Source organism: Amblyomma mixtum, chromosome 9 (genome assembly GCF_055824585.1).
Source record: "Amblyomma mixtum isolate Tamu chromosome 9, ASM5582458v1, whole genome shotgun sequence".
NCBI lineage: Eukaryota > Metazoa > Arthropoda > Arachnida > Ixodida > Ixodidae > Amblyomma > Amblyomma mixtum.
In genome coordinates, this window is record NC_143020.1 from 53406991 (window position 1) to 53433108 (window position 26118).

At 49.5% G+C, this 26118-nt stretch overlaps 3 protein-coding genes across 3 annotated transcripts in view; 2 read left to right on the plus strand and 1 right to left on the minus strand.

Moving 5' to 3' along the window:
* LOC149329016 (uncharacterized) overlaps window positions 1–3270 on the plus strand; it is a 149710-nt gene extending 146440 nt beyond the window's left edge. Inside the window, exon 9 of the mRNA XM_089562048.1 lies at window positions 2826–3270. Within this exon, the coding sequence (XP_089418174.1) occupies window positions 2826–3257 (432 nt within the window). The 3' untranslated portion in view covers window positions 3258–3270. The remainder of the gene's footprint in view (window positions 1–2825) is intronic.
* A 5318-nt stretch (window positions 3271–8588) lies between these two features.
* LOC149329019 (neprilysin-1-like) lies at window positions 8589–10844 on the minus strand. The gene has a single exon (XM_089562049.1). The coding sequence runs from the start codon at window positions 10827–10829 to the stop codon at window positions 8589–8591; it is 2241 nt and encodes a 746-aa protein (XP_089418175.1). The 5' UTR covers window positions 10830–10844.
* Window positions 10845–14111: 3267 nt separating this feature from the next.
* On the plus strand, window positions 14112–25350 carry LOC149329020 (neprilysin-1-like). Its single transcript, XM_089562050.1, has 5 exons — window positions 14112–14431; window positions 15982–16133; window positions 17063–17292; window positions 20649–21050; window positions 23965–25350. Exons 1-5 carry the CDS (start codon window positions 14112–14114, stop codon window positions 25348–25350), a joined length of 2490 nt encoding a protein of 829 aa, XP_089418176.1.
* Window positions 25351–26118: the final 768 nt, after the last annotated feature.

Here is a 26118-nt window from a genome sequence, read left to right on the forward strand (position 1 = left end):
ATATAGCGGAGGAAGGAAGCATATTCAAATGGCGGCCAAGCAGAAGTGCTTGTATTATAAAGTCAGCTTTTTTGAGCGGGCACGCGTGTGCCAACAGCACATGTTCGCTCTGCTGTGCGTGCAATATGGTTGCTGTCTTGATAAAAAAAAATGACCTGCCTTCTCCTTTTTGTTTTAATTTTTCTCCCCCGTCGAAAGGTATTCCTGCCTGTGCACAGAAATTTGGAACAGGTGCTGTGAACGCGAGTTAAATCAATAAAAACAGCTGGATGTCTAAAAAGAGAGCTCAAGAGAATTAAGTGCTGCGTTAAGCGAAGGAATATGCCAGAAGCAAAATTTGTGGTGCAAAATAAATATATATTTTTCTCTTCCAGGACCGTGGCATCAATGCGGTGCCGATGGTGGGCTGGTTCATCTTTGCGCGCCTCGGTCGGGCAAGCCACTGCGCGTTCCGAAAGACATGCCGATTCAAATGAACAAAAACTTATGCGTTGCGTTCATTACAGTATTTACCTAGAACCACTTAAAGTCCGTGTACTGCAGGGACGGAAAGGTTTTTCTAATCTTTTCAAACCACACAGCTGGGCAGGACGACGTGGTTGCCGAACCCCAGTCGACCGTATACGCCCACCGCGCAAACTACCGTAGGCAGTGTGTCTCTATCGACTGAGTAAAAATGAAGAACATGTAATCAAAATTCTTTGAAAATATTATCATTCAAATAACATGCGTTCAGTTCTCTGCTGTCTTGGAGACGCGCCTCAAATGGTAACGCTGAAGCTTCCTGTAATCGACCTCAAGTATGAATGGCGTGAGGCAGTATGAAAGTCGACGTTTTCAGTAACGCTCATGTGGCCTTCCAGGATTCTCAGCCCGGCCTGCAAATCTTCGAGGCAGCAGATACACTCGGCTCACGACGGCATTATTGCGTATTGGGTAGAGCTGTACCTGCAATAAACGGGTGTGCATATGTTGATTCCTTTTCAGACGAAGCAGACCTCTCCTTAGACTTCTGCCTGGTGTAAACATCGTGCCGTCAAAAGGGCGTTGCTCGATGAGCAAAGCCGTCCACTTTAACTTCTGAACCGGCTTAGCTAGCTTGTGACAAGCGCCCCCCCCCCCCCCCTCCTCTTTATTCTCCCGATTAGAGACGCCTCGAAGCCTTTCTTCTCCGAATTATAACCCGGTTCGTGGCATGCTTTGCCGATCGGACCAGAAACACGTACGTGCTCTGATGCATGATGTAGACCGGGAGAGGTCTATTGACAAAGCCCAACCCACAAAAGGGGTTAGCGCGAGGCAGAGGCGTCAGTCACCCACCATTATCTTTTTTGAAGAAGAGAGGGGAATTCAGGTTAAAACCTGAGCTCCAGACAGCTGACACCAGCTTCCGAGATCGGGGGTGAAGGGCAGACGCCGAGAGGTATACAGGGTGCTTTCCGCATTCCTCGTATTCCCTTCCGCGGCCATACACTTCGTCGACATGATGCCAGCAGTATATTTTTCTCGAAGACCATCGCGCTTCGCGGTGAAAACAGCCAGAAACGCGCCAGAAGAAGAGCTTACAAGGGGCGCGCATTCACTTCAGAACGCCTGAAACTGGCGAGCCGGCGATGCCAGTGTCTCAATTGTGCGTCATTTCCGGTCAGGCTTGTTAGTTGTCCAGCACACCGCTAAGGGACTGCGTCGTCTGCTACAGAGGTTTTTGAACGCTTCTAACTAAAATTCTAGACGCTTCACATCCCTAATATTAAATATACATATTGTTAATAACATGCACACTATATCGAGCGCAAACTTAGTCCAAGTAAAGTTTCGGTCAAGTAGGCCTTTAAACCCCTATAAACTAAACTAACTAAACTGTGCGTTATCAGTACACGTTAAAGAACCCCAGGCGGTCGCAATTTCCGGAGCCCTTCACTACGGCGTCCCTCGTAGCCTGAGTCGCTTTGGGACGTTAAACCCAAATAAACTAAAGTGTGCGTTATCAGTGCACGTTAAAGAACCCCAAATGGTCGAAATTTCCGGAGCCCTTCACTACGGCGTCCCTCGTAGCCCGAGTCACTTTGGGACTTTAGACCCCAACAAACTGAACTAACTAGACTGTACGATATCAGTGCACGTTAAAGATCCCAAGGTAATCGAAATTTCCGGAGCCCTTCACTATGGCGTCCCTCATAGCCTGAGTCGCTTTGGGACGTTAAACACCAATAAACTAAACTGACTAAACTGTGCGATATCAGTGCACGTTGAAGATCCCCAGGTAATCGAAATTTCCGGAGCCCTTCACTATGGCGTCCCTCGTAGCCCGAGTCGCTTTGGGACGTTAAAAATCAGTAAACTAAACTAACTAAACTGTGCGATATCAGTGCACGTTAAAGATCCCCAGGTAATCGAAATTTCCGGAGCCCTTCACTACGGCGTCACTCATATCCTGAGTCGCTTTGGGACGTTAAACCCCAATAAACTAAACTAACTAAACTGTGCAATATCAGTGCACGTTAAAGAACCCTGGGTGGTCGAAATTTCCGGAGCCCTTCACTACAGCGTCCCTCGTAGCCCGAGTAGCTTTGGGACGTTAAACCCCAATAAACTAAACTAAATAAACTGTGCGATATCAGCGCACATTAAAGAACCCCAGGTAATCGAAATTTCCGGAGCCCTTCACTACGGCGTCCTTCATATCCCGAGTCGCTTTGGGACGTTAAACCCCCATAAACCTATTCACCTATAGTAGCCAACAATGGCAGACAAATGCTTTCGCATTAACTGCACGTGAGTAGGCTTAAGTGCCCCGGAATTTTTTGCTCGCACTTCGACCGCAGGTGGGCAGCGTCCACCCGAAGGGTCTGCGGCGGCTCATGGCCGGCTGTCCCAACCTGACGTCGCTCGCGATCCGGGACCGCGGCACATCTAGCTACTTCCTGCGCGCCTCGTGTCCCAAGACCAAGTTGCGCAAGCTCCAGAGGCTGGCGCTCAACGCCGACGGGTCTCTGGCCGAGATGGGCCTTGACGAGCGGGACCTGCAGAAGATGGTGGACGCCCTGCCCTCGCTCGTATACATCGCCGTAGACTCGTTCGAGGTGCGCCTATACCTGGAGCGCTACGCACCTCGCGTGAAACTCGGGTGGTCGACGTGCACCATCTGTGCGGCCAAGTTCCCGCAGTGGAACGCCGAGCACGCCGACCTGTGGGCGCAAGTGCACAAGTCTCTGCAGGCAGGCTCTGGAGACCGACAGCGTAATGGCGTTAAATAAAACGCGCCGAAGTGGACCTAGGCGCAACGATTGCGTTTGTGTTGAGTATTGTGATCATTATGCGATCTTCATCTACGGTGTACAGGTTCAGTGACACATGTGTAGTCTTCTTTAGTTGTTGTTAGTGGCTATTGTTAAGAAAATTGAAGAAACAGATGTTGCTAGCCCCTGCATCTGCCATCGAAGCCTGAAGCACCTGAGCTGCGGCTAGCCGGAATAAAATGAGACGGAGAGGACAGGGACAATGAAAGAAAAGGGGCAGCGATAGTAAGAAAGGATAGGCGTAGGGCGGCAATGTACACTATGTACAAATGCAGGATATGGTAATAAACACGGAAAGGAAATTGGCCTATATGAGCACATTACCGTGTTCCTAAAAGATACGTTCTTATTTCTAAATAGCCCCGCCGCGGTAGCTCAGTGGTTACGGCGCTCGGCTGCTGACCCGAAAGACGCGGGTTCGAACCCGGCCGCGGCGGCCGGGTTCGAACCAAACCCAATAAACCAAACTTTATTTCTAAATAAACACGAAAGTTGGTGCACAGACGAGTGAGATATTAACTCTATATGCGCATGCAATCCTGTATAAATGCAAGGAACTGCTTGTGGTAAAAGCATCAGTGAGATAGTGAAAGCTTGCGTCGGTATATTAGTTTTGCGGCACGCACAGTCAGTGTCAATATAACGACGACTGTTGAATAATTTTGCAACATTCGAAACACCAGTCTAATGCAAATGGCTATAATATTTCCATTTTTCAAAGCGTTCCATGCAAGAATATCCAGAAATTACCGTCCAAAGTCAGTTTTACCGGCAATATCTAAAGTACAAGAAAAACATTCACTTCGGAGTGCGCAAAGCTTCCGGGATGAGCATAGTGGCATTTCTTCCACCCAGTACGGATTTGTAACAACAGGCACCCAAAATGTTCTGGAAGGCTTTGGTGGTGCTTTGAATTTTGCTTTCAGGAGAGGTAGCCTATGTGGACGCAGCGAGTGACAGGTCGGGGTCGACGGACGCCTCGGTAGTCGTCGGCAGAGGTGGGCCAGTCGCCGCCGCCTCCGTTGGAGGTAGACAAAAAGATACGGCTGACGAGGCCGCAACACTAGCTTGAGCCGGAACCAAGGCTAGTTTGACTCTTAGCGAAAACATCTGGAACATAGAAAAGGACAGGCTTTCGCCGGAAACGGCTCACATCCTGTCCGCCGCCAAAATCAATCGCACGATCACCTTAATTTGTGTCCAAGCACGCGAATCCGTCCCCGGTAACGAGGCGGTCCTCGCGTTATCCCGAGGTCTCTACTTCCGGGTAACCGTAGAGGTGCCCGACTACCAGGGGATGGACGAACGTTTGCAGACACACTCGGCAATCGTCGAGAACCATAGGTTAGGAGGACGTCTGATGCAACCACAGGATCAAAGCTTAAACAATAAAGCGGCCGTCGCCTGGCGACGATTCCAGGCCGAAAATTTTGCAAACCCTGCATGGTTCTTTCGCACCCAGGTAGACTATAGAAAAGACGATAAATATAAGGAGGGCAAAAAGTTGGGAAAGTTGGTAAACATCCATGATGGGTTCCAAAGCGTGACAAGACGGAGACGAAAGGAAAAGAACACACACAACAAGCGCTTACTAGCAACAAAAAACGTTTATTGCAACGGTGGGAATAGATAGGGGTCACAGAAAACTCAAAGAACTATGAAATAACAAGACAGAAAAAAGAGATTAGCTGTTACTATCTAAAAACCCACGTTCCTTCTCCGACAGCAAAATTGAAGGCTCACTGACACATCCCTTTGTCTTAGCAATATGATAGGCTTCGATGATTTCCCTAGTCTTCTGGTCCTGATGCGAAAAGATCACTGTCGTTAGATCCAATTGGGCTTGGCAGGACTTATCTTTTTTCTGTCTTGTTATTTCATGGTTATTTGTGTTTTCTGTGACCCCTATTTATTCCCAGCGCTGCAATAAACGTTTTTTGTTGCTAGCAAGCGCTTGTCGTGTGTGTTCTTTTCCTTTCGTCTCCGTCTTGTCGCGCTTTGAAACCATCATGGATAAATGTAAGACCTGCGGAGCAAGGGGAAGTAAATTTTCACAGGTTCTTTCGTCTTCCTTATTGCACCAGGGGTGCCCCGCCAGAGACGGTTTGTTCCAACTTGAAGACTTGAAGACACAGGGATAACAAAAAGGAATACTTGAAGATTTATATACAGCTATTTACATTGCATATACAAGTTTAGGCACTCGAGACATTAAGCAGCAAAAGGACAAACAACAAAAAGGGTGGAACTGGCTAATACTAGGGGAGGCCCCTACTCGGCGTTGCCGAAGATGCGTAGCATCTCACCTTAGCGCAGAACCCCGCTTCCAGCTCCGGGGCCCAGTTTTAGACTTAAAGGCCCGGCCCACATTTGGTGGCTTCCAATCATGTTACGATGTTCACATGATTGGTTTATCGAGAGCCTGGCCAGCCCTCCAGCTTCCGTAGGGCAAAACGCCCTTTCCACAAACCCAAACGCACGGTCGTGTCAAATGAAAATAAACACAAATATACATTCGTGCTCGGTATCGCGTGCCGGGTGGACACCCGTACTTCCCGGCGCGTTCGCGAGCGGCCGCGTTCCGATGACCCCCGCGAACGCTACCGATACCTTACAGGGACCCTGGATCACAAATTTTTGGAATTCCCCGGATCTCCGGGCACTACAGACAATACTGAAAAGTAGAGAAGCCTGGGAGGCCCTGCTACGGAGCGAGGTACCCGCCGACCGGCAACGAGCTGTCTGCCTGGCGGCTGAAGCCGCAAAGAGCCAGTGTATCTCCGCCACTCTTTAGTCGCGGAGGCCCCGGCCCCCGTCCCCTAGGCCTGCGTGCCAGGGGAGGGGGAGTAGGGGGCCTCCTACATGGGTGGAAATAAACGTTTCATCATCATCACCACCACCATCATCATCAGCAGCATCATCATCAACATCAACAACATCATCATCACCATCATCATCATAAAACAGGCCTTTTCTTTCTAGGAGCCACTGGCTTGATACGCCAGTCAAGCCGTGCGAGCAGGTGTGAAGCCGCTGTGCCGTGGAGCAAGCTACAGGCCCTTGCCGCAGCGATAATAAAATTGGACGGCTTGAAGTGCGTCCAGCCCGCTGTTATACTTTGTGGCTTTGAAACGGATCCTAACGACACGATAAAACAACTACACTCTATTGACGAGCATTTCAATGCTCGTCTCGTACCGCGGCTTGTTTGGTTGGTTGGCCTCAAATAAAATTGCACATACCCACAACTGGGGAGTGGCCAAGACACAGGCGGTGAACTGAAGAGTGACCCACCTCGCTTCTTTCTCTTGTACTAAGACACAGAACACCAATGCGTTGAACGCGGCTATTTCTTTTCCATTTCTATACCACTGATTTTGTACGGAAGGCCTTTATAGGAACCCGCCACTGTCGCGCTAATGTCGTTTAGGTGCTGATATGATTCGTAGGCTGCGTTGTTTAATAAAAAAAGACAGTCAGCCCTTGGAAGCACAGGGACATTTGGATCGGTTTCTGAGCACGAAGATGCGGCAGCCAGGTTTCGGTGCAGGCAAAATGCAACAGACGCCCATTTGCTGCGCCGTGTCAGGGTACGTCAAAGGATCCCATGCGCTCGGAATAAATTCAGAGCCACCCACCACGGCGCTTCCTTTTTCTCTCATTTCACTCCCTTTTCACCTCCTCCCTCACGGCATGGTTCAGTTGTCCATCGAGAGTGAGGCGGTTACTGTGTCTTTACTTTCGTCATAGCGTTATTTTTTTTTGTTCGGTGAAGAAAAATAGTGGCAGGGTTTTAAAGCAGTGAAACAGAGTAGACTTGCGAAATGAAGGGACCTTGAGGGCGCCAAGGTCATTCTCAAGGTCACCCTCCCATTGGCTACAGCTAGCGGAATGCTCCTCCGAACGAACCCGAGCTTACTCGTGTTACTTCGAGGCTTCACGAAAGATTTTTGGTGTGAACTGTCTTCAGTGGTGCTTCGCACTAAAGTCGGTCATTTGGAATGGCGACAGTCAGAACGTGAGGGCATAAAGGAAAAATTGCGCGGACACTGGCAACTAAAGTGATGAGAGGCGAAAGCCGAGGACACTATGCCGTGGCGACCTCCGGTGGATGTGACGTCACACCGTTCCCGTGGCTATATAGACGTCCACGCTATTTCGACGCAATTTCATCACACTTTTTCCCATAATGAACTAGCTAATTTACAGTCATCAAACTTGCCTTATAGGTTCATTTTTTCCTCTATCTGAAGCAACCATTGGCTTTATTGTATCTTTTTTAGTTCCCGAGTTAAACGCGTGTGACACGCTTTGTTAAAATGCGACAGTATGAGCCATTAAAGGCGATCGCCTTAGTAATGAACATTCCGCCCGCGGCTAACTGAATTAATTACCTTTGCATGTCGCGTGCAGTGTGCCTGACTATACCCCCGCCTCTCACTCTCTCTCTGAAGAATCGCAGCGACCGCCAGAAGCCGGCGCCAGTAGCCGACAAGCGCGACAACCAGGAGTGTGATTGTCATCCCAAGCACAGGCAGCGACTATACCACCCACAGCAGCCGTCAGCAGTCGCAGCCAACATCTCCTATGCGCACATATTTCTAGGTGGCCTTGGTCCAACACGCCGCGCACGGGTATTTAACAACCATATCAAGCACAGCCACTGTGATAGACTCCACGTATCTCAAATTAACCTAAAGGATACCATATATCCTCAGAAGTGTGTCAGTTCGTAATAAGATATAAATTATTGGGAAGCGTATAATATAATACTGATATAGCCGCGCATAGAATAAGAACACTAAAACACTTGATAAAGAGAACTACGTCGTAAATATCATATACCATTCTACTGTGCCAAACAGCCAGCCAAAGAGGAGATGCTTACGATGAGCTGGGTTATGAATGGTCATGCTGTATCTGGCGGATGCCACCAGCAACACTAGCGTCACCTAGGGACCAATTTAAGACAGGGCGTGACCAGTTTAATGTAACAACAAAATAAGAAAAGTGGGGGAAATGAAGTCCAGGAGAAAAACAGAACAAACTAAACAAGCATAGCATTGTTGTCCTGTAGGAGATTTCCTACAACAAAGTACACATACATGTCGGTGCGGTCAGCTTTCACAGCAGTCTGTTAGTCCCGCGGTAGGGAAGAGTCACAAGCACATTTTCACCATTACACTCTCGCGGTTTCACTCCACTGAAGTTCTGCCACATACTTCAAAAACAGTTGCACGCTCCATCAGCCAATTCATGAATGCAATCCTTGTTTTTGTGGTGTCACGATCACCAGATCGAGCATTTGCGAGTCGGGTTCATGGGAATCCCGGTCGGACAGCCGAAGGCAGCCGAGAACTTGGCGAAGTTCATGAGCGGGATGTTGACTCTGAGCCTGCCGGGGATGTCACCGAACTTGAGCTTCCGTACCCAGGATTCCTGACTTGGATTGTCGCACAGTCCAATAGCGTAGAGGACGAAAAACAGTTGTTCCATGTCCATTTGACGCTCGTCAACGGTGATTTTGAGCCTGTCTGCGCCATCTTGGGTGGTGAGCACCTTCATGTAAAGATCGTGCAGGGGTCCCAAAATGGCGTTGTCGGCGATGTTCTCTTCCAGTCTTATCCGAGCCTCGAAGTTGTCTCCGATGAGCTCGCGTATCTCGACGTAGTACTGGTCCTGGAAGCACAGCTCCAGTTGGGAGTACTTGCTCATCTCGTCGGCGCTCCACCACGTGGCCACAGCAAGGTTGTGGTCCACAGACGCACCACGCCTGTCCACTGCCCCAAACATGCCTCTGAAGACATCGGCCAGAACAAGAGGGAAGAGAATGGGCTCGATGTTCTTGGTGATGTCGTTGAGGAAGGCAACGTTCGCGTGTGGAATGAAGAGGACGTTGCGACCAAAGAAGTACTCCTGTCCAGGTGACAAGGCCGTGTGGTCGTACCTTGCATCCAGGTCGTCCTTGGGAGGCTTCGTCTCCCAGTAGACATTCATGGTCGCGGCTTGCAGCTCACGGAAGCTCTCGACTAAGTGGCTTGGGTCTAGAGGCTGGGCGTTGAAGTTGTAGTAACTGGCGACAGTATTGATGTCATCCGTACTGCCCAAAAAGATTATACGCATGTTCTCAAGCTTGTCAACACCGATGCCAATCGCTGAACGGTCTAGCCATGACGACGATGACAGAAGCCGATCAGTCATGCTGCTCTTAAGCTGGACTTCAAGGCTCGACATGCTGTAGTCGTAATGTTTCAGAAGCAACGTGGAGTTTGTCTTACTGAATGTCATGCGTCCGAAGAAGCGCATGCCGTGCTTGTAAAGCCGTTCCAGAAGGTGCATGCAGGCTTGCAGTCGGTCCGGAACAAACTCCAGGTAGTCATCGTGGCTTAGGCGCAGCAGAGGTGTCGCGACTTTGGCCAAAAGAGGGGACATGTGCACTATGAGCCGATAGCCGATGTAGTTAAGAAGTGTCACGGTGTCTGTCTCGTTCAGAATGGCGCCCAACTTGCTCACATACTCGTGGTTCATGATGGCGACAGGCTTGTCATTGTCAAATGTCTCAATGTCCTGAAATAGGATCGTCAGGTACTCCTTCCAGTCCCACTTGCCCCCTCGGTCAAGTTGTCCCGCACGCTTTATCCTTTCCTGGAACTCGACAAAATGTGGTACGGACATGACACTGTGCAGCTTCTTCTCGAGAAGTGCTACGGCTTCCGCTTGTTCAGTAATGTCTTGCTTATTGTCAAGGAGGGAGAACGCAAGAACAACCTTCTGGGTGAAGTTGTCTGGTGACTCGTCAAGGTATGCTAGGTTGTACCTCTTGAGCGTGAGGCTTGGCGCATCGATGTGAACCGTGTAACCGCGGTCGTCCTCGAATGGCTTCCGCAGAAACACTCTAGCGAAAGAGAAGACACCGAGGTCCCGGTCCAGAAACGCCGACACCGTAACGACACTGGCACCTCGAGGAGCCTTTCTGTAGGGCCAGTTGCCAAGGTTGTACTCTTCCAGCAGGGTACGGATGGACGTGAGATTCTTGTCGTTCTTTTCTTCAGACTGGCACTTGGGCAGAAGCGCTATTGCCTGATGAAGGAAAACGCCAGGGTACTTGTGGTACCGCTCTTCGTTGTCCTTCAGGTAGCCGCGGAAGAACTTCTCAATGTCCATCATCATCATGCCTGATGTTCTCTCACGGTACGACCTCGACTGCACGTCCAGGTCGCGCGCCATCCAGTGCCGTGAGCAGACATGTGCGTAGAAGTCTGTGCAGGGGTTCACGCTCGAGTTGAGTCGGCCGCGCAGATAGTTCTCCGCCCAGATGCACACGTCTGACTTGCAGCTGGATTGCGTAAGCAGGACTCTTTTCTCGTGCTTGGACAGGTACCGGCTGTCGGCCCCGGACAAAAGGCCGCCGTCGCCTGTCGCGGATCCGTTGCCGGGCCGCAGCAGCGACATGGAATGGTTGAACAGCGAGAGGATCGCTCCGCCAGCCTGAAGCTTGTACGCAGTGACGGCGACACCCACGACGACCATGAGGACGCCTACACTGCACACGGCCAGGTAGGGCAGGCCGCTGGGAGAGCGGGCCACTCGAATCTGTGACGGCGGGCGCCTCTGGACAGTCGTGCATTTGAAATCCGGTGGCGAGACCCAGCCAGCATCAGCGTGCTCGTACGACCGGGAGGCACCCCGAATGCTGTGCTCCGATACCTCCTCCAAGTCGGCCTCCTGGCGCTCCATTTCCACGGAAATCGCGGAGCGGACGCAGCCCACCGCGGTAAAGGCTTCTTCTTCTTTACCGCGAGCTGCCGCACGCCAGCCGCATTTTATTCTGCGCCTTAGCTTCTGCTACCCTGTGGAACAGGAGCGTGTCTCGGGATAGCTTATCCCTAATGCTGTGCGCGGTTGTGGTAAACGCAAAGTTCCTTGAAGGGCGCAGTTTAGGTGTGTAAGTTGTGGTATCTTTTCAGCCTAATTTACTTCCCCGGCATGATCTTCTTACAGTGCAAGATAAAATTGCGCAGCTTGAAGACCACATTACAAATATGACATTGGCAACGACCCACCACGGATGTGAGAATTACGCTTGTATAAGTGTACACAGTTTTAGTACAAAGTTCCGTAAGGGTGGTAGCAGCTGCGTCTAATATCGCCATCCAACTCTTTTTCATTACCTGAAGGCTCATCATCAGAACCTCTGATTATAGGTTTTAGTGTGCCAAATGCAGGTGCGAGTAAAAAGGTATAAAAAACAGCTGCTATCTCCTCGCAGCCTTCTTCGAATAGAGAAAACGATGGACTGCATATTCTGCAAACGCCTCGAAGACTTGCAACCACAACCAGGTTGATGAAGACCTACGCTCAAATGATCCTACAACAAAACTGCCATAGCTTCAATCAGACCGCAAACGATCACCGGGCTCACGTAGCGGTCTTGCATGGCAAGTTTTCATCGCAATTCCGGAGGTGAGACTAGTCAGATACAAATGCCATCGTGAACTCGGTCGAAGGTTGACCTGTTTTCCCCGGCACTCGACGCCGGGCACAAATACAGCAAGCTGTGTTGAAACTCCTCGCTCACTGCTCCAACTCTACACGTGACAGAAGTCGGCTGCTTCACTCAAGAACGTAGCGGCTTTTCCCCCTCTTAGTACCCCCTTCCACCCAATGGCGTTGGCTCATTCTCATGACAATGATAGTGTGACAAAGATGAAAGGGGATAATCCCTTCCCTCTATGATCGGAGATAGACCTCTCTCTCCAGTGTGGCGCCGCTCCCTGCATTGTCACTCTAGCAGGGTCATGAGAATGGCCGACGCCATTGGCTGTAAGGGGGTCCTTTGACGTTGAAAAGCCGCTACGCTCTTGGGTTGTAACTGACTATAGATGACCAATGTTCTCAACGGCTCGGTCCGCGGCCACAGGGAGGCCCTGTAGCCCTACGATAACATCATGGCGCACATCGTGTTCAAGGCGTCCACATTCCTGTTCAGGACGTTGGAGGCTCCACCTTCAGTCAGATGCGGGTAATCATTGAGTGCCATGACGTCGTGAGCATGCAAATCATGTTCCTGGCGAACAAGATTCGGATGCGCGTTGTTTTGACAGGTGTGTGACCAGTCGATACTGGTAGTAGCGAAAAAAAGGAGGGCGACACGTGACTCCTGAAGTAAAAGCAGGGTGTATGATAGCAAAGTTTCAATAAAAGGATTTCAGGGTATGTCTACTTCTTCGTGCAGCTGTATGTGCGCGCTCAGGTTGTCAGTGTGAATGCTTTGCTGTAGCTTTTTAGTAGTGACTTTACAGCCAAACCTCTGAAGCATTTAAAAGTAATTACCTGCGTAGCTTAAGACGCAGTGCAGGCAGCCACCAGTTAGTGAGCGGTCGTCCAGTACATGTCCCCTTTGTATTGCGCCCTTTCGGTGGAATCCTGGCATTCGCGGATCCCATCCAGTCGGAAGAAATGATCGATTTCTTGGACCGGTACGTCACGTCGTGGAAGCGTACGAGAGTGGTGTAATAACCATCTACCCGTGTCGCTGATTCGGCGAAGTTCTAAGCTGGTATAAATCACGCTGCTTCAGGGGTTCCTCTGCTGCGCTATGCGCTGGCCAAAAAGAATGGAAGTTCATCTCTGCCCTCTACTACGGCCTCTACAAGGACCTCCAGAAGCTGGCCAAGCTTCTGTTCCTGACCTTCAAGAAAGACATTTCCTAAGAGCCCCACCACTAGGCAGTTCCACAAGCCGCATCCCTATAGGTGCTCGCACCGTGCAGGGCCGACGGCTACCAGCACATAAGGCTACTTACCTTAAAAACAATTCTTTAGGCTGTCTATACACTGTCTATAGACAAATCCCAGAGAATAGTCTAGGCAATACAAATCCGATAGACAGTCTATAGGCATTAAAGGAGCTCTGAAGCGGAATCTTAGCTCGTCTTTTTAACACGGGAACTCATCTGCTCGCTCTGACCATTCTTAGAAACTCCGAATTATTGTCCTGTGCAGCCGATTTTCCTGTTCAATCGAATAAAACGTCGTAACTCCCACCTTTTTTTTGAACTCACCTCCGAAAGTAGGAGGAGCCAACCAAGGCATGCAGTTCGTTCCAGCCAGTCGTCTGGCGGCTTCGCTTTCACTTTTATTTCGTTTTTTTAGGTTTACGTGAATAAACAGTTTTAGTCGCAGACTACATAGCCCCAAATTATGCCCACGGAAATAAAAATACACGTGGACTCTTTGCTATCGCTATAACGTCAATTGCAGAGTCACGCTCAACGCGCCCATAGAGCCCCCCCCCCCCCATCCTGTTGGCTTGTTTTGCAACTAATAAAGTTTTCCCCTAGCTAGAAACGCTAATCTGTCCACCTTCGCATAAGAACCTAACCAAAGAACAGGAGGCACTGTGGAGACAACTCCAAACTAAAGCTCTACCTAACCCCGCTGCCTTACGCCATGAGCACCCGGATAAATTTAAACCAGAGTGCAGCAAATGCGGTGGTGAGCCACCGTAGGTCATATCTTCTGGGACTGTCCGATAGATCCCCCACCAATATCGCTCCAGAGACTCCCGGGGCCATGCGAGACCTTGCTGCTGAGCTCTGACTTAGAAACCCAAGGACAGGCCGTGACAAGAGCCACTTTGGGACGTGAAACCCCCATAAACCATAAACCATACGAAGCGAAGAAGAGGCGATCCTCTTCCTCGAGACCTCGCGCCACCGCGAGCAGAAGAAGAAGAAACAAGCGAGGAGGCAGGTGGCCTCTCCCCCGAGCACAGTCGCAGCCGCATCCCTGATAAGACGCCTCCCAAGCCATGGCTGGCCGCCAAGGCCCGCGCGACCGAAGCCCACGTCGGAGCCCCCGCCGCCCTCAGGACCGCAGTGCCGCCGTGAGGTGCTCGTCGTCATCTCCACGGCGGCACCTCAAGGCGGCGAAGGAGCAGCACGGGCGAGGGCGGAGGAGGCGCTCCTCTTCAAGGTCGCAGTCCTCCCATTCCTCATCGCGCAGAGGGAGGGGACGCCGCCTCGCAGCCACTGGCGCCATCTGGCTGCTGGCTGCCACGCTCACCGTCGTCGGAGGCGTCGGCATCGGCACGCTGGCCGTGGGCTACGCCGACTTCTTCCAGCGCGTGGCGTGAGTCTTCCCCCGCACTGCTCCCACACCCAAAAATTCTGGTTTGGTTTACGGGGATTTAACGTCCGGGCCCAAAGCGACTCAGGCTATGGGGGACGCCGTAGTGGAAGGCTCCGGAAATTTCGACCACCTGGGGTTCTCTTAACGTGCACTGACATCGCACTGTACACGGGCCCCTAGAATTTCGCCTCCATCGAAATTCGACCGCCGCGGCCGGGATCGAACCTGCGTCTTTCGGGTCAGCAGGCGAAGGCCATAACCACTGAGCCACCGCGGCGGCTCACAGCCAGCAATTCTGTACAAAAGGATTTTTGAACGGGAGAGAGTTTATGAGCGCATTTTTTTCCCATATGTTGTAAGATAACGATCAATATATCCGCAGATCTCCCTTCGGCATTCTTGAATTTTTCGTTGCTATTAACGGCTTTGTTATCGTCAAAAGCGTTCCCCATTGGATATCTTTGGCAGTCCTAACTGCTCGATGCGAACGATGAAAACACTATAAACGACAGATTTTGTTACATATCGGAAGAATGGATCATTATTCTTCAATATTTATATACCAGTTCTTTACGGTCTTTTAATATTCAGAAGTATTTTCCAAGAATGTTGGACATTGCCCGCTATAGCAGAAACCTCTCTCTGAACTGCGAGCCTTTTTGCTTCGGTTGGTTTTCGCAAGGTCGCGGACGTGTGAGTGGCGCAGCGAGAACTGGCGCCCTAGTACTCGCCAAATGAACGCATTAGCCAGCTAGACGTCAAACAGAGAATGATGCTCTTCTGTTGTCCCGTCTCGTCAGCAGCAACCCCACCACTCTATTTCTGCGCTGACATATCAGTAGAGGTTGAACAAACCATAAACTTAATGGAAACAGATTTTTGCAACGCCCATAAAACACTGGAAGCCAAGAAAAGCACATAGTGGGCAGGTGATGCCCACACGTCACCTGCCGCCTTAGCAATGATGAAACGCTCCATAGGTGGTCTCAAGACCATGGCACTTCTTTAGGGATTGAACGTTCTGTGTTTACAACATGATTTCATTACAAAAGCCTCTGGCCTATGCAGTAGGATAGACTTCCCCGAATGACCCGTCATCCACATTCTCGAGGAAAATCTCAGGCAGACAGCTCTGCCCTTCAGCTTGCCCCTCTTTCTTCATAAGAACATCTATTGTATGCTAAAAGAAGTCAGGGTTGCCTGTATTATACACTTCCAACCAAGCATATGTTGCAGAGATCGCATGCACCTGTCCACCTGTGTCATGGTTCTTGTTGGCTAGCCGAACGTTCTCGAACGAGACACGACTGTCAAAACAGGACAACTGGCAGGCATATGACTCAAGTCTTGATATGTGTGCCTTGTTTGTGAGCACGTTCTCTTCTTGAAAGCAGAATTAAAAAGGAAGCTTGTCTTGCTGTTACTGAAAAACTTTTATTACCAGTTCCCCTAGCTCGGGGTTGTAAAAGCTTCGCTTGGAGTTCCGTTAACAATGTGGGCTCAGCTTTTTATCCCCGAATCTGTTCCCTGCTCCGTCTTCGATGCATCAGGACTCCGGTGGCGCCTTCGGCCCGGAGCTACCACCCGGCGCGGAGGCAGGACGCCGACGGCGCCTACATGGACTCGCCGGGCTTCATCAAGAACAAGGGCGCCGACACGGATCCGGTGGAGACGTGCGACTCGGACGTCTGCCTCTGGGAAGGTATACGCGGCAACGGAAAACATTTTTGTATTTATATGTCGTCTATAAACATGGAAGTTCTGCAGCCCGGTTCAAGGGTGCAGTAGAGTCTTATACCTCTGTCACACGGCCAGTTTCGACGGCCATCCAATCGAAAGCCTTCAAAATTCCCAATCGCCATCGAACTCGAAGGGGTTCTGTCGCTGCTACGCGGGAAATCTCAATGGCCATTGAAATAGTTCTCGTTTCTTCCACCAAGCGTGTGTGGCGCCACAATCGCTACTTTCAATTTTTCGCAAAAGGCAAAAATATTTTTTTAAAGCTGTAGAAACGTTGAAATACACTTCTTTCAACTCACGGGATGTTTTTAGCTATTATTAAAGGACAGTTGCGTTGTCTTGAAAGACACTGCCTTTGTACGATTTGCTATCGTAGTTTTGAAATGCTATGGCAACGGTGATACCGTTGGCGTTTCCGTCTTCTGCGATGGAGAGTATAAAATTAAGGCGCTTTAAACCGGGCGGATACAATTTTTCAATTATTGTGAAAACTGCTTGCATTAAAGTTAAGGGGAATAATGTTTGTTCATGCTTTTGTACCGTGAACGTATCGTGCACGAAAGTGCGCGTTGGCGCCACTCGAGGCAGTGCTAGCAACCTTGGGCAACACTCGAAGGTCCTCGAAGTCTGGACAGAGTTCCGCGCTGCTCCGTTGACTTGATAGACTATTGAGTTGATGACCACTGAAACTGCCCGTGTCGCAGCGCTCAATGGCCATTGAGCCGACAGACTTTAGCTTCGAGGGCCTTCGAAATTCCTGTGTGACATGAGTATTATAAACCTTAGTCCAGCAAAACATGGAGCCTTAGTCAAAATTTTTATTAAGTTTCATCGAGAAATTCAGAGACCGTCCATACGCAAATGACCGACTAGTACTGACCGGCGTCCCAGGGCGCAACTTGTACGAGAAGTTCAACGAGTCCGTGAACCCGTGCAACGACTTCTACGGCTACGTGTGCGGCTCGACGAGCTGGTACCGCGCTGAGCAGCGCATCGACACGCGGCCCTACCGCGTCCACAGCCCCGGCCAGCTCATGTACGACCTGGCAGACCTGCAGCGCCGCCTGTACCGGCTGAGGGGCGACCGGTACCGCGACCAGCCGACGCTCTTCTCCAACCAGGTATGTGTGTGAGGCGCCTATGCACTTCCTGGTGGGAACAGCCGAAATAACAAAACGCAGACACAGAAAGGAACACACAGAACGTAGACGAAGCTGACTGTCAGCTAAAATTTTATTGGAAAACCCGCGCTTTTTGTTTCCTTGTCAAAAAGATCTTGCTTTTATCTCCCGTGGGGTTCGTTCAAGAAAGAAATTTCTTTTCTTGATAGAGAGATTGATGGTGTACTAACGCACCGCTGTCCTGTTTCCCGTATCGCCAATGCCTCAAGGATCTCACGTGTCACTTGGTCTGCGTATCTTTCCATGACTTGAACTTCATGCAACTTGGGCTCACACTTGCGCTTTTTTTTGCCTTTCTTGTTTTCTTTACAATCTCTGCAATGCAGGGCTAGATTGCTGCTTGGGGCACTGTCAACTAAAATAAAATTTTAGTTGACAATCAGCTTCGTCTACGTTCAGTGTGTTCCTTTCTGTGTCTGCGTTTTGTTATTTCGGCTGTTCCCACCAAGAAGTATGAACCAACTAGCTCAGTTTTCTACTCTTTTAGCGTATGTCCCTTTTAATGCGAAGGCATTATACTTTGCTGTGTCGACGATTTCGTGCCCGCAAAGCGTGTCGGCAGCGATTTCAATGACTGTGTGTGATAGAGGATGATGTGAGGATGATGCAAGTCAAAATTTGTCGATGGGGAGTAATTAGCTAATTAATTAGAGCGAGAAATGTCGGATGTCAAAATAGTATCGGACGTTGATATAGTGCGAGGAGGCGAAAACATTCTTAGACGTCAAAATAGCGGGGGAAAAACACAACCACGGGATAAAGGTTAATAAAATGCCGTTGTGCACCAAATTTGATTGATCTAGAGTAACTAATCAGAGACCAAAAGGTCATTTAGACGTCAAAATAGCCCCCGACGTGCATATAGTGCGAGGGCATGAAAATAGCGGTAGGCGTCAAAATTGGAAGAAGCAAAAAGAGAGGCAAACAGTCTGAAATGAAGCGAGGAGATGCGACGAGTGTGAAGGAGGCATTAATGCTTTCGCATTTTCCCAATGTGGCAGCAGTTATTTTATTGTCGGATTTCACAGAGAGCGTACTCTGCTTGTGCACATACCATGCAGAACGCGCATGCGCTCAATGAATTAAAAAAAATGAAAAAGTGCATGTAGCCTTGCGCACAAGAACTGAACCTGATATTCAGTGCTGGACTCAATATAGAGAGAATGAAACCATCACCTTGAGCGGCCGTGACCAATATGGAGTGTTGAGCTTAGAATGAATACTTGCATAACGTAGCTGCGGCTAGCGATAAACTAATAAGTGGCGGTTAGTGGGCGAGACCTTTTACCCTGAAGAGAACTGAACTCTGTTGAAGATGTGTTGGGACTGGTTTGGGTTTATGAGGTTTACCGTCCGAAGGGGACTCAGGCTATGAGGGACGCCGTAGTGAAGGGCTCCGGAAGTTTCGACCACCTGGGGTTCTTTAACGTGCACTGACATCGCGCAGCACACGGGCCTCTAGAATTTCACCTCCATAGAAATTCAACCGCCGTGGCTGGGATCGAACCCGCGTCTCTCGGGTCAGCAGTCGAGCACCATAACCACTCAGCCACCACGGCGGACTTGTTGGGACTGACGATGCCTTCCATATGGAGTCTTTGCGCGCGTAACCTGGTTACGGCACTAGAGGCGACCTCACGCATGCCCTTTGTGCCGATGTCGAAGGACGCGGGGTAAAGAAGGTCACGACCATACAGGCGGTCATAGCTCACGTGAGGCGACATTGCAGGTGGCGGCCCTAGGTGCCGCAGTTGAGTGTAAGTGCGTGAAAAATCATGACCGCAATGATCGCCAGCTACTGGCTGCATTTAAATGGTGTCAGAACAATGTAGTATTCAAGAGGTGGCGCAAAATTGCGCGCAGAAGACAAGAAACCACGCCTGAAAACTAAAAGCATATTCATGTGCCATCGGCATTGTACTTTTTACGCCGATGCTTGAGCAAATTACTCAATGAGTCTAATAGGTTCGTGGTAATTGGTGTTTGCAAATGCCTCTTACCTCTGTCCAGAGGTGCACGTCCTCTTAACTAAGACAGAGGTAACTTAATTGTCACCTTGTCCGCTTTAATCTGTACTGGACGAGTAAAAAGCACCGTACACCGGTTCGGCCAAATTTGTTTCGTCTAGACGCCTTTTATCCAAATAAGCCTCTCCCTAGACAGAGATCTAGACGAGCGCAGCAGACTGCAACTGTCACCGCTGTCCTTTTAACTGCAATGAGGCCGCACAGAATTAATTCATTGGCGTGCAGTAGCGACATCGCTGACTACCTTACCTTTATTTTTGATCTGAAGTTTCCCATTTTCATCGCAAATGGAAAGTCACGGCATATATAAATCGGGCAAAGTAAGCAACGAGCAAGAATATACTACACCGCTAGGAAAGTGCGCGATAACATGTTTTTTTTTTCTTACGGTGTTGACAGCACAAAATAACGCTCTGAGAGCCGGATATCAATGTTTTCTTGATCTGTGCTGATGGGCAGAAAATATGTCGTGCTCCTGCGCAGCATTGGCCCCTAAAAAACTTGGTCGCTTTCGCTTATTTGATGACTGCTAAAAAACTGGAGAGGCGTAAAGTTGCTAAGGACATTTCCTGTGATTGCAATCATCGCCGCTTTTACGGGCTGAAGAACTATGGGCACCGCGCAAAGAAAAAGCTGCAAAAAAATTGCTTAAGCCGTTGAAAGGCAGAAGTGTTGTGGTGTACGGTGCCCTTAAATTTAAAAGCGTTTGGTTTGGTTTGGTTTGGTTTATGGGGTTTAACGTCCCAAAGCTAGCTAGTCTACGAGGGACGCCGTAGTGAAGGGCTCCGGAAATTTCGACCACCTGGGGTTCTTTAACGTGCACTGACATCGCACAGTACACGGGCCTCTAGAATTTCTCCTCCGAAGAAATTCAACCGCCGCGGCCGGGATCGAACCCGCGACTTTCGGGTCAGCAACCGAGCGCCATAACCACTGAGCCACCGCGGCGGCTCAAATCTAAAAGCATATAACCGTCTTTGCACGAAATGGATGTCTGTAAGGTCAATAAATTTTACAAGTAGTAAAATTGTGCAGAACTACGGGCATGCTAGTGATTTAATTATGCTGCTGTCAGCTTGTCGCTAAAGGAACATTCATATAGTCTTCCTCAGCGTGTCACTGGTATTAAAGTTACGATTTTTGTTTTTGGCGGGCCTCTAAAGGTATTCACGCTCAGCCTGGCCACCTTTTCGGCTGTAGGAGCTTTGATCTCTTGATCTTAATCCTCTTGTCTCCATGGCTCTTCCTCTACTCTTCCTCTCCACCCAGCTGCTGTTCTTCCTCAGCAACTGCACCCAGCCGGAGAAGAACGAGTCGGTGTGGGTAACCCTGAAAAAGATCTTCGAGGAGAACCTCCTGGAAGGCTGGCCATTCAAGAAGGACCCCAAGCTGCTGCGTATATCGGACACAGCTATGGTCCTGGACAAGTTCATCGGCCTCTTCGCCTTCGTCAAGGTGACGCTGCAGAAGGACTTCGAGGACGACGACTACGAAGTCCACCTGGAGGCCCCGGAACTGATACTCAAGAGGCACCAGCTGGTCTTCCCGAACGAGTCGGTGGCCGACTACGCTAAGCGGGTGGAGCGACTCATGTCCACCTTCACCGATGCCAGCATGGTCAAGGCCGCCGAGGACATCGTGCAGCTGGAACAGAGGCTCTTGCAGATCAAGGTGCTGAATTACATCGTTTCTTTGTCGCTTCTCGAGTAATTTCTCATGGTTGGTGGGTGATTAACGTCCTAAAGCGACTCAGGCCATGAGGGACGGCGTAGTGAAGGGCTTTGGATAATTTTGACCACCTGTGGTTCTTTAACCTGCACTGACATCGCACAGTACACGGGTCTCTAGCATTTCGCCTCTATCGAAACGCATCCGCCGCGGCCGGAATCGAACCCCCGTCCTTCGGGTCAGTAGCCGACCATCATAACCACTGAGCCACCGCGGCGGCGAACATTGGTTAAGGAGATTACATATATAAAAAATATCATTGGGCGGAGGTAGGCTAAAAGCTGTAAAGAGAATACTAGGAAGCGATTAAAACCAGATGTATGCGATAAGAGACAAAGAGGGCGGTGTGATTAGAAATATGGATAAGATAAAGTAGCCGAAAAGTTTTACACAAATCTATACAGTAGCGATTGCAATCAAAATGTTACTGAGCGAGGCAGTAAATCACAGCAATGGGACATCCCGCCAGTAACGAAGGAGGAAGTAAAGAAAGCCTTAGGAGCAATGCAAAAGGGAAAACAGCTGGTACGGATCAGACAACAGCAGATTTGTTGAAGGATGGGGGAAAGATTGTGCTCGAAAAACTAGCCACCCTGTGTACGCAATGCCTTGTGACCTCGAGCGTACCTAGAGCTTGTAAAAACGTTTACATTATCTTAATTCATAAGAAAGGAGACGTCAAGGACTTGAAGAATTACAGACCAATCAGCTTATTGCCTGTTGCCTACAAGGTATTTACTAAGGTAATCGCTCATAAGGTCAGGACAACCTTAGACTTCAATCAACCAAATAATCAGGCAGGCTTTCGTAAATGATACTCGACAACAGACTATATTCACGCTATCAGTCAGGTGATAGAAAAATGCGCAGAATATAACCAGCCCCTATATATAGCATTCATTGATTACGAGGAAGCGTTCGACTAAGTAGAAAGCTCAGCAGTCATGGAGGCATTGCGGAGTCAGGGTGTGGAAGAGTGTTATGTGAGTATATTGGAAGATATTTATAACGATTGTACAGCTACTACAGTTGTCCTTAAAGTCAGCAGCAAAATTACAATACGGAAAGGTGTCAGGCAGGGAGACACGATCTCGCCAATGCTATTCACCGCCTGCTTACAGGAGGTATTCCGGGGCCTAAAATGGGAAGAGTTGGGGATAAGAGTTAATGGAGAATACCTAAGTAATTTGCGATTCGCTGATGACATTGCCTTGCTAAGTCACTCAGGACATGAACTGCAAAGCATGATCAATCAATTAGACAGGCAGAGCGGAATGGTGGGGCTAAAAATCAGCATGTAGAAAACCAAAGTAATATTTAACAGTCTAGCAAGAGAACAGCAGCTCGCAATTGATGGCGCGGTGCAGGAAGTACTAAGAGATTATGTCTATTTAGTGCAGGTAGTGACAGCTGATCCGGAACATGAGAAAGAAATAACTAGAAAATAAAAATTCGGTGCAGCACATATGGCAGGTTCTCTCAGATCATGAATGGCAGTTTACAAATATCCCTCAAGAGAAAAGTATACAACAGCTGTATCTTGCCGGTACTCACCTATGATGCAGAAAAATGGAGGCTAACAAAAAGGGTTCAGCTTAAGGACAACGCAGCGAGCTATGGAAAGAAAAATGATAGGTGTTACGTTAGGAAGCGGGCGGAGTGGGTGAGAGAACAAACGCAGGTTAATGACATCCTAGTTGAAATCAAGAGGAAGAAGGGGGCTTGGGCAGGGCATGTAATGTGAATGCAAGATAACCACTGGTCCTTAAGGGTAACGGAGTGGATTCCAGGAGAAGGCAAGCGTAGCAGGGGGCGACAGAAAGTTAGGTGGGTTGATGAGATAAAGAAATTTGCTGAAATGCGGTTGCCGCGACTGGCGAAGGACAGGGTTAATTGGAGAGACATGAGAGAGGCCTTCGCCCTACAATGGGCGTAGTCAGGCTGATGATGATTATAATTGGTGAATTCAAACGGAAGTTTTCCCTTGACAGTGAGAGGACAGTGCTCTGACCTACATGTATACGTAAAGCGTAGTCAGAAATACTGAAGCCAGTTCTCTGGTTGGATTGAGTAGTTAGTGGGCCTTGCTTTGGGTGTATTTCGGTAGCGAAGGCTTTTGGAAGGTTTGCGTGAACACGAAAGCTTCTGAGCTGCTTCGGCCCCAGGTTGTCAACGGCGTCGTGTGGTTGTGTGCGTACATCAGGCAAAGAGCGTTGCTGGCTTATTTGTCCAAGAGCTTCCAAGATAAAGTGCATGCTTTTTATTTTGTGTTAGCCACATGAGAGCACCCGTTTCTAACGCACCACAAACCGAAGTAATATAACTCACACGAGGAAAGCAACCACTTTTGGTCATTTTATAAAAACTTTTCTGCGCCCTTAAATTCATAGCGGTTTTTGAGGAAAGGAAATGGCGCAGAAACTTTACACAAAAACAGCTGTGAATGTAAAGGCGCAGGAAATTCCCTATAGAATGACCAAAAAACGGTTGCTTTCCTCAGGTCAGCAATATTATTTGGGTTTCCTTTTGTGGAGCTGTTATTGAGAGGACGTTATCGTGACAATTTAAATTGCGGATGGGAAGCTCTCCGTGTCAATAACCAAGAGAAGTAAGGCAGAAATACAGAAACAGGGGGAAAAACTATTCATATTTGCAAATAAGTAAGGAACCGTGCACTTGTGGTGCAGCTTTAATACTAGGGCCACATGCACATCACTAGATCAAACAAACAAACAAAAAGCAATGGGAAAAATTCACGAAACACGAACAAAGCTCGTGGAAATCTCATTCATTGACGATTGAAGCGTCTTATTTTCTCAATAGCGCTACAAAACGCCTCAATTGGTCGATTGCGCAGATGCCCCGGAGGTTCCTACCGTATGACAACCGGACGGCTACCATCAAAGAGCTCCAGCGGAGGAACGCGTGGCACTGGCTGACGTACCTAAACTACCTGCTCGAGGACGCCGGCGTCCAGTTCCACCGGCAGTCCAGCGTGGTGGTCCTGGACCGCGAATACGTGCTACGCCTGGCGCTCCAACTCAGCAAGTTTTCGGGCAAGACCCTCCTCAACTACCTCGGCTACGCCCTCATCGTCAAGTTCTCCCCTCTCCTGCCCAGCGACGTCGACTTCGTCATACCACTGAGCCACGACAACTACCTCGAGACAGTTCCCGAGCGTCTTCAGGCGTGCGTCCACATGATGGAAAACCTGTGCCCTTATTTCGTCCGGAAGATGGCCAGGATGACGTTCGGCCGCGAGAACGCCACGACTCCTCGCTGGCATTACGACGAAGAGATGCATAGACTACTCTATCTTGTCCGTGAAAGCATGAAGCAGACGGTTCAGAGAGCCCCCTGGTTGAGTCAAGCCGAAGTAGACGCCGCTTCTCAGAAGATCGAGAAGCTTCGGGTCGACTTCCTGGCTGCCCGGGAGAGTGAGGAACAGGTGAACGCCTACTACCCGCAGTTCGTCAGTCCGTTTCCAACCAACGACTCGCTGCTGGGCTACTACAAGCTCCTGAACGAGACTATGTCCTTCTACTGGATCACCAACTCCTCGTACGACTTGGACGCCCGCTACCAGTCTTCCTCTCTGGTCGCCGGGGAAGTCGAGTACATCACGGAGAGGAATCTCCTCTTCATCCCTCACGGTCTGATCGCCTTCGCCAACAACATATCGGAGACCTTCGACCCACTCTTTATCCCGCTCATCGTGCCTGCTTTGTTGCGCGGCATGTTTGCCGCCGTCGACAGGCGGGGTTCGACCGTCAACGTCCAGAACCAGGTGGTCAACTGGTGGTCCACTCCCAGCCGGGCCAAGTTCGCGTCCAAGCTGCAGTGCTTCCAGGACCAGTATGCTGCCGAGATGCAAGCCGCGTTAAGTGTCGAGGTTGACGAAGACTTCTTTCTGGACGAGAACGTCGCGGACAACGCCGTCTTGCATCCGCTGCACGACGTCTACCGCAAGGCGATGCACCTGTCTCGACGAATGCCACGTGACTCTCGAGTTCCGGGGCTCGAGTCACTCACAATGGACAAGCTGTTTTTTGTCAACTACGCGGTGGCCCATTGCGATCGCGTCAGTACCGAACTGTATCGCAGGCAGGTGTTGTACAAGGACAGTGTCCCGGCGAAACTGCGTGTGAACGTACCGCTCAAGAACTACCCCAAGTTTGCAGAGACTTTCAAGTGCAATCTGAACACACCCATGAACCCAGAGAGCCGCTGTGAGCTCTGGTGAAATAAAGGGCCGCTGAGTTATGAACAGTGTGGTCTAGATATTTCTTCATCCTCGCGGTTTTGGAGCCAAACACCTTGGTCTGCGCTTCAAAAAAACACCGTATTCCGTATCGCGCAAGGGAAACGATGTTATTTACCAGCGTGATAAGTTAACCGAGCGCAGTTGCTGTTCTAGCGCTAGCAGCCATAGATTCTTTGTCAAAAGCGACCAGGCTGCATGGTTTGCTTCTAGATCGTACAGTGGAGCCCTTGAAGCTTCCCTGAAGCTGAATTGGTCGTTAAAGGTAAGGACTGGGGGTCTTCTTACCTTCCAACAATTTTTGATCTTTAGGATAGTCACAAGGGCTCCACTATACAAGATAGAAGCAAAACATGCAGCCTGGCTACTTTTGACAGACGCCTAAAAGCAGCTAAGACGAGATAGAGAGGAGAGTTGCTAGTACAGTGTTTTAGCGGAATCCCCCAAAGTGGAGTAGATTTGTAATGAGGCTGTAATTGCTCATTACAAACCGCCTGAGCGCAGCCGTAAGGCTACAAAGGAGAGTTGATGAACCAGCAACGTTTTATCGGATGCATATGCAAGGCTGGTACACCATTATACTTTTCGCAGTGAATATTCTGGCTTCTTTTCATTCAGTAGGAACGGCGCAAGGGTGTTTCTAATGTTCCGTGCCGAGAAAAAAACGAACGCGCTGTATTTGTGTGCGCAAACATTGTAAAACACCTTTCTGTATGTAATGGTCCGCGGGTAAACCGTCGTTGGTATAAG

Excerpts from the sequence above, each read along its gene's own strand:
- LOC149329019 (XM_089562049.1), bottom strand. The coding sequence starts at position 10,829 with ATGGTCGTCGTGGGTGTCGCCGTCACTGCGTACAAGCTTCAGGCTGGC.
- LOC149329020 (XM_089562050.1), top strand. The coding sequence starts at position 14,112 with ATGGCTGGCCGCCAAGGCCCGCGCGACCGAAGCCCACGTCGGAGCCCC. Across the intron at positions 14,432-15,981 it reads GACTTCTTCCAGCGCGTGGC|GACTCCGGTGGCGCCTTCGG; the intron begins GTGAGTCTTCCC and ends TCGATGCATCAG. Across the intron at positions 21,051-23,964 it reads AGAGGCTCTTGCAGATCAAG|ATGCCCCGGAGGTTCCTACC; the intron begins GTGCTGAATTAC and ends TCGATTGCGCAG.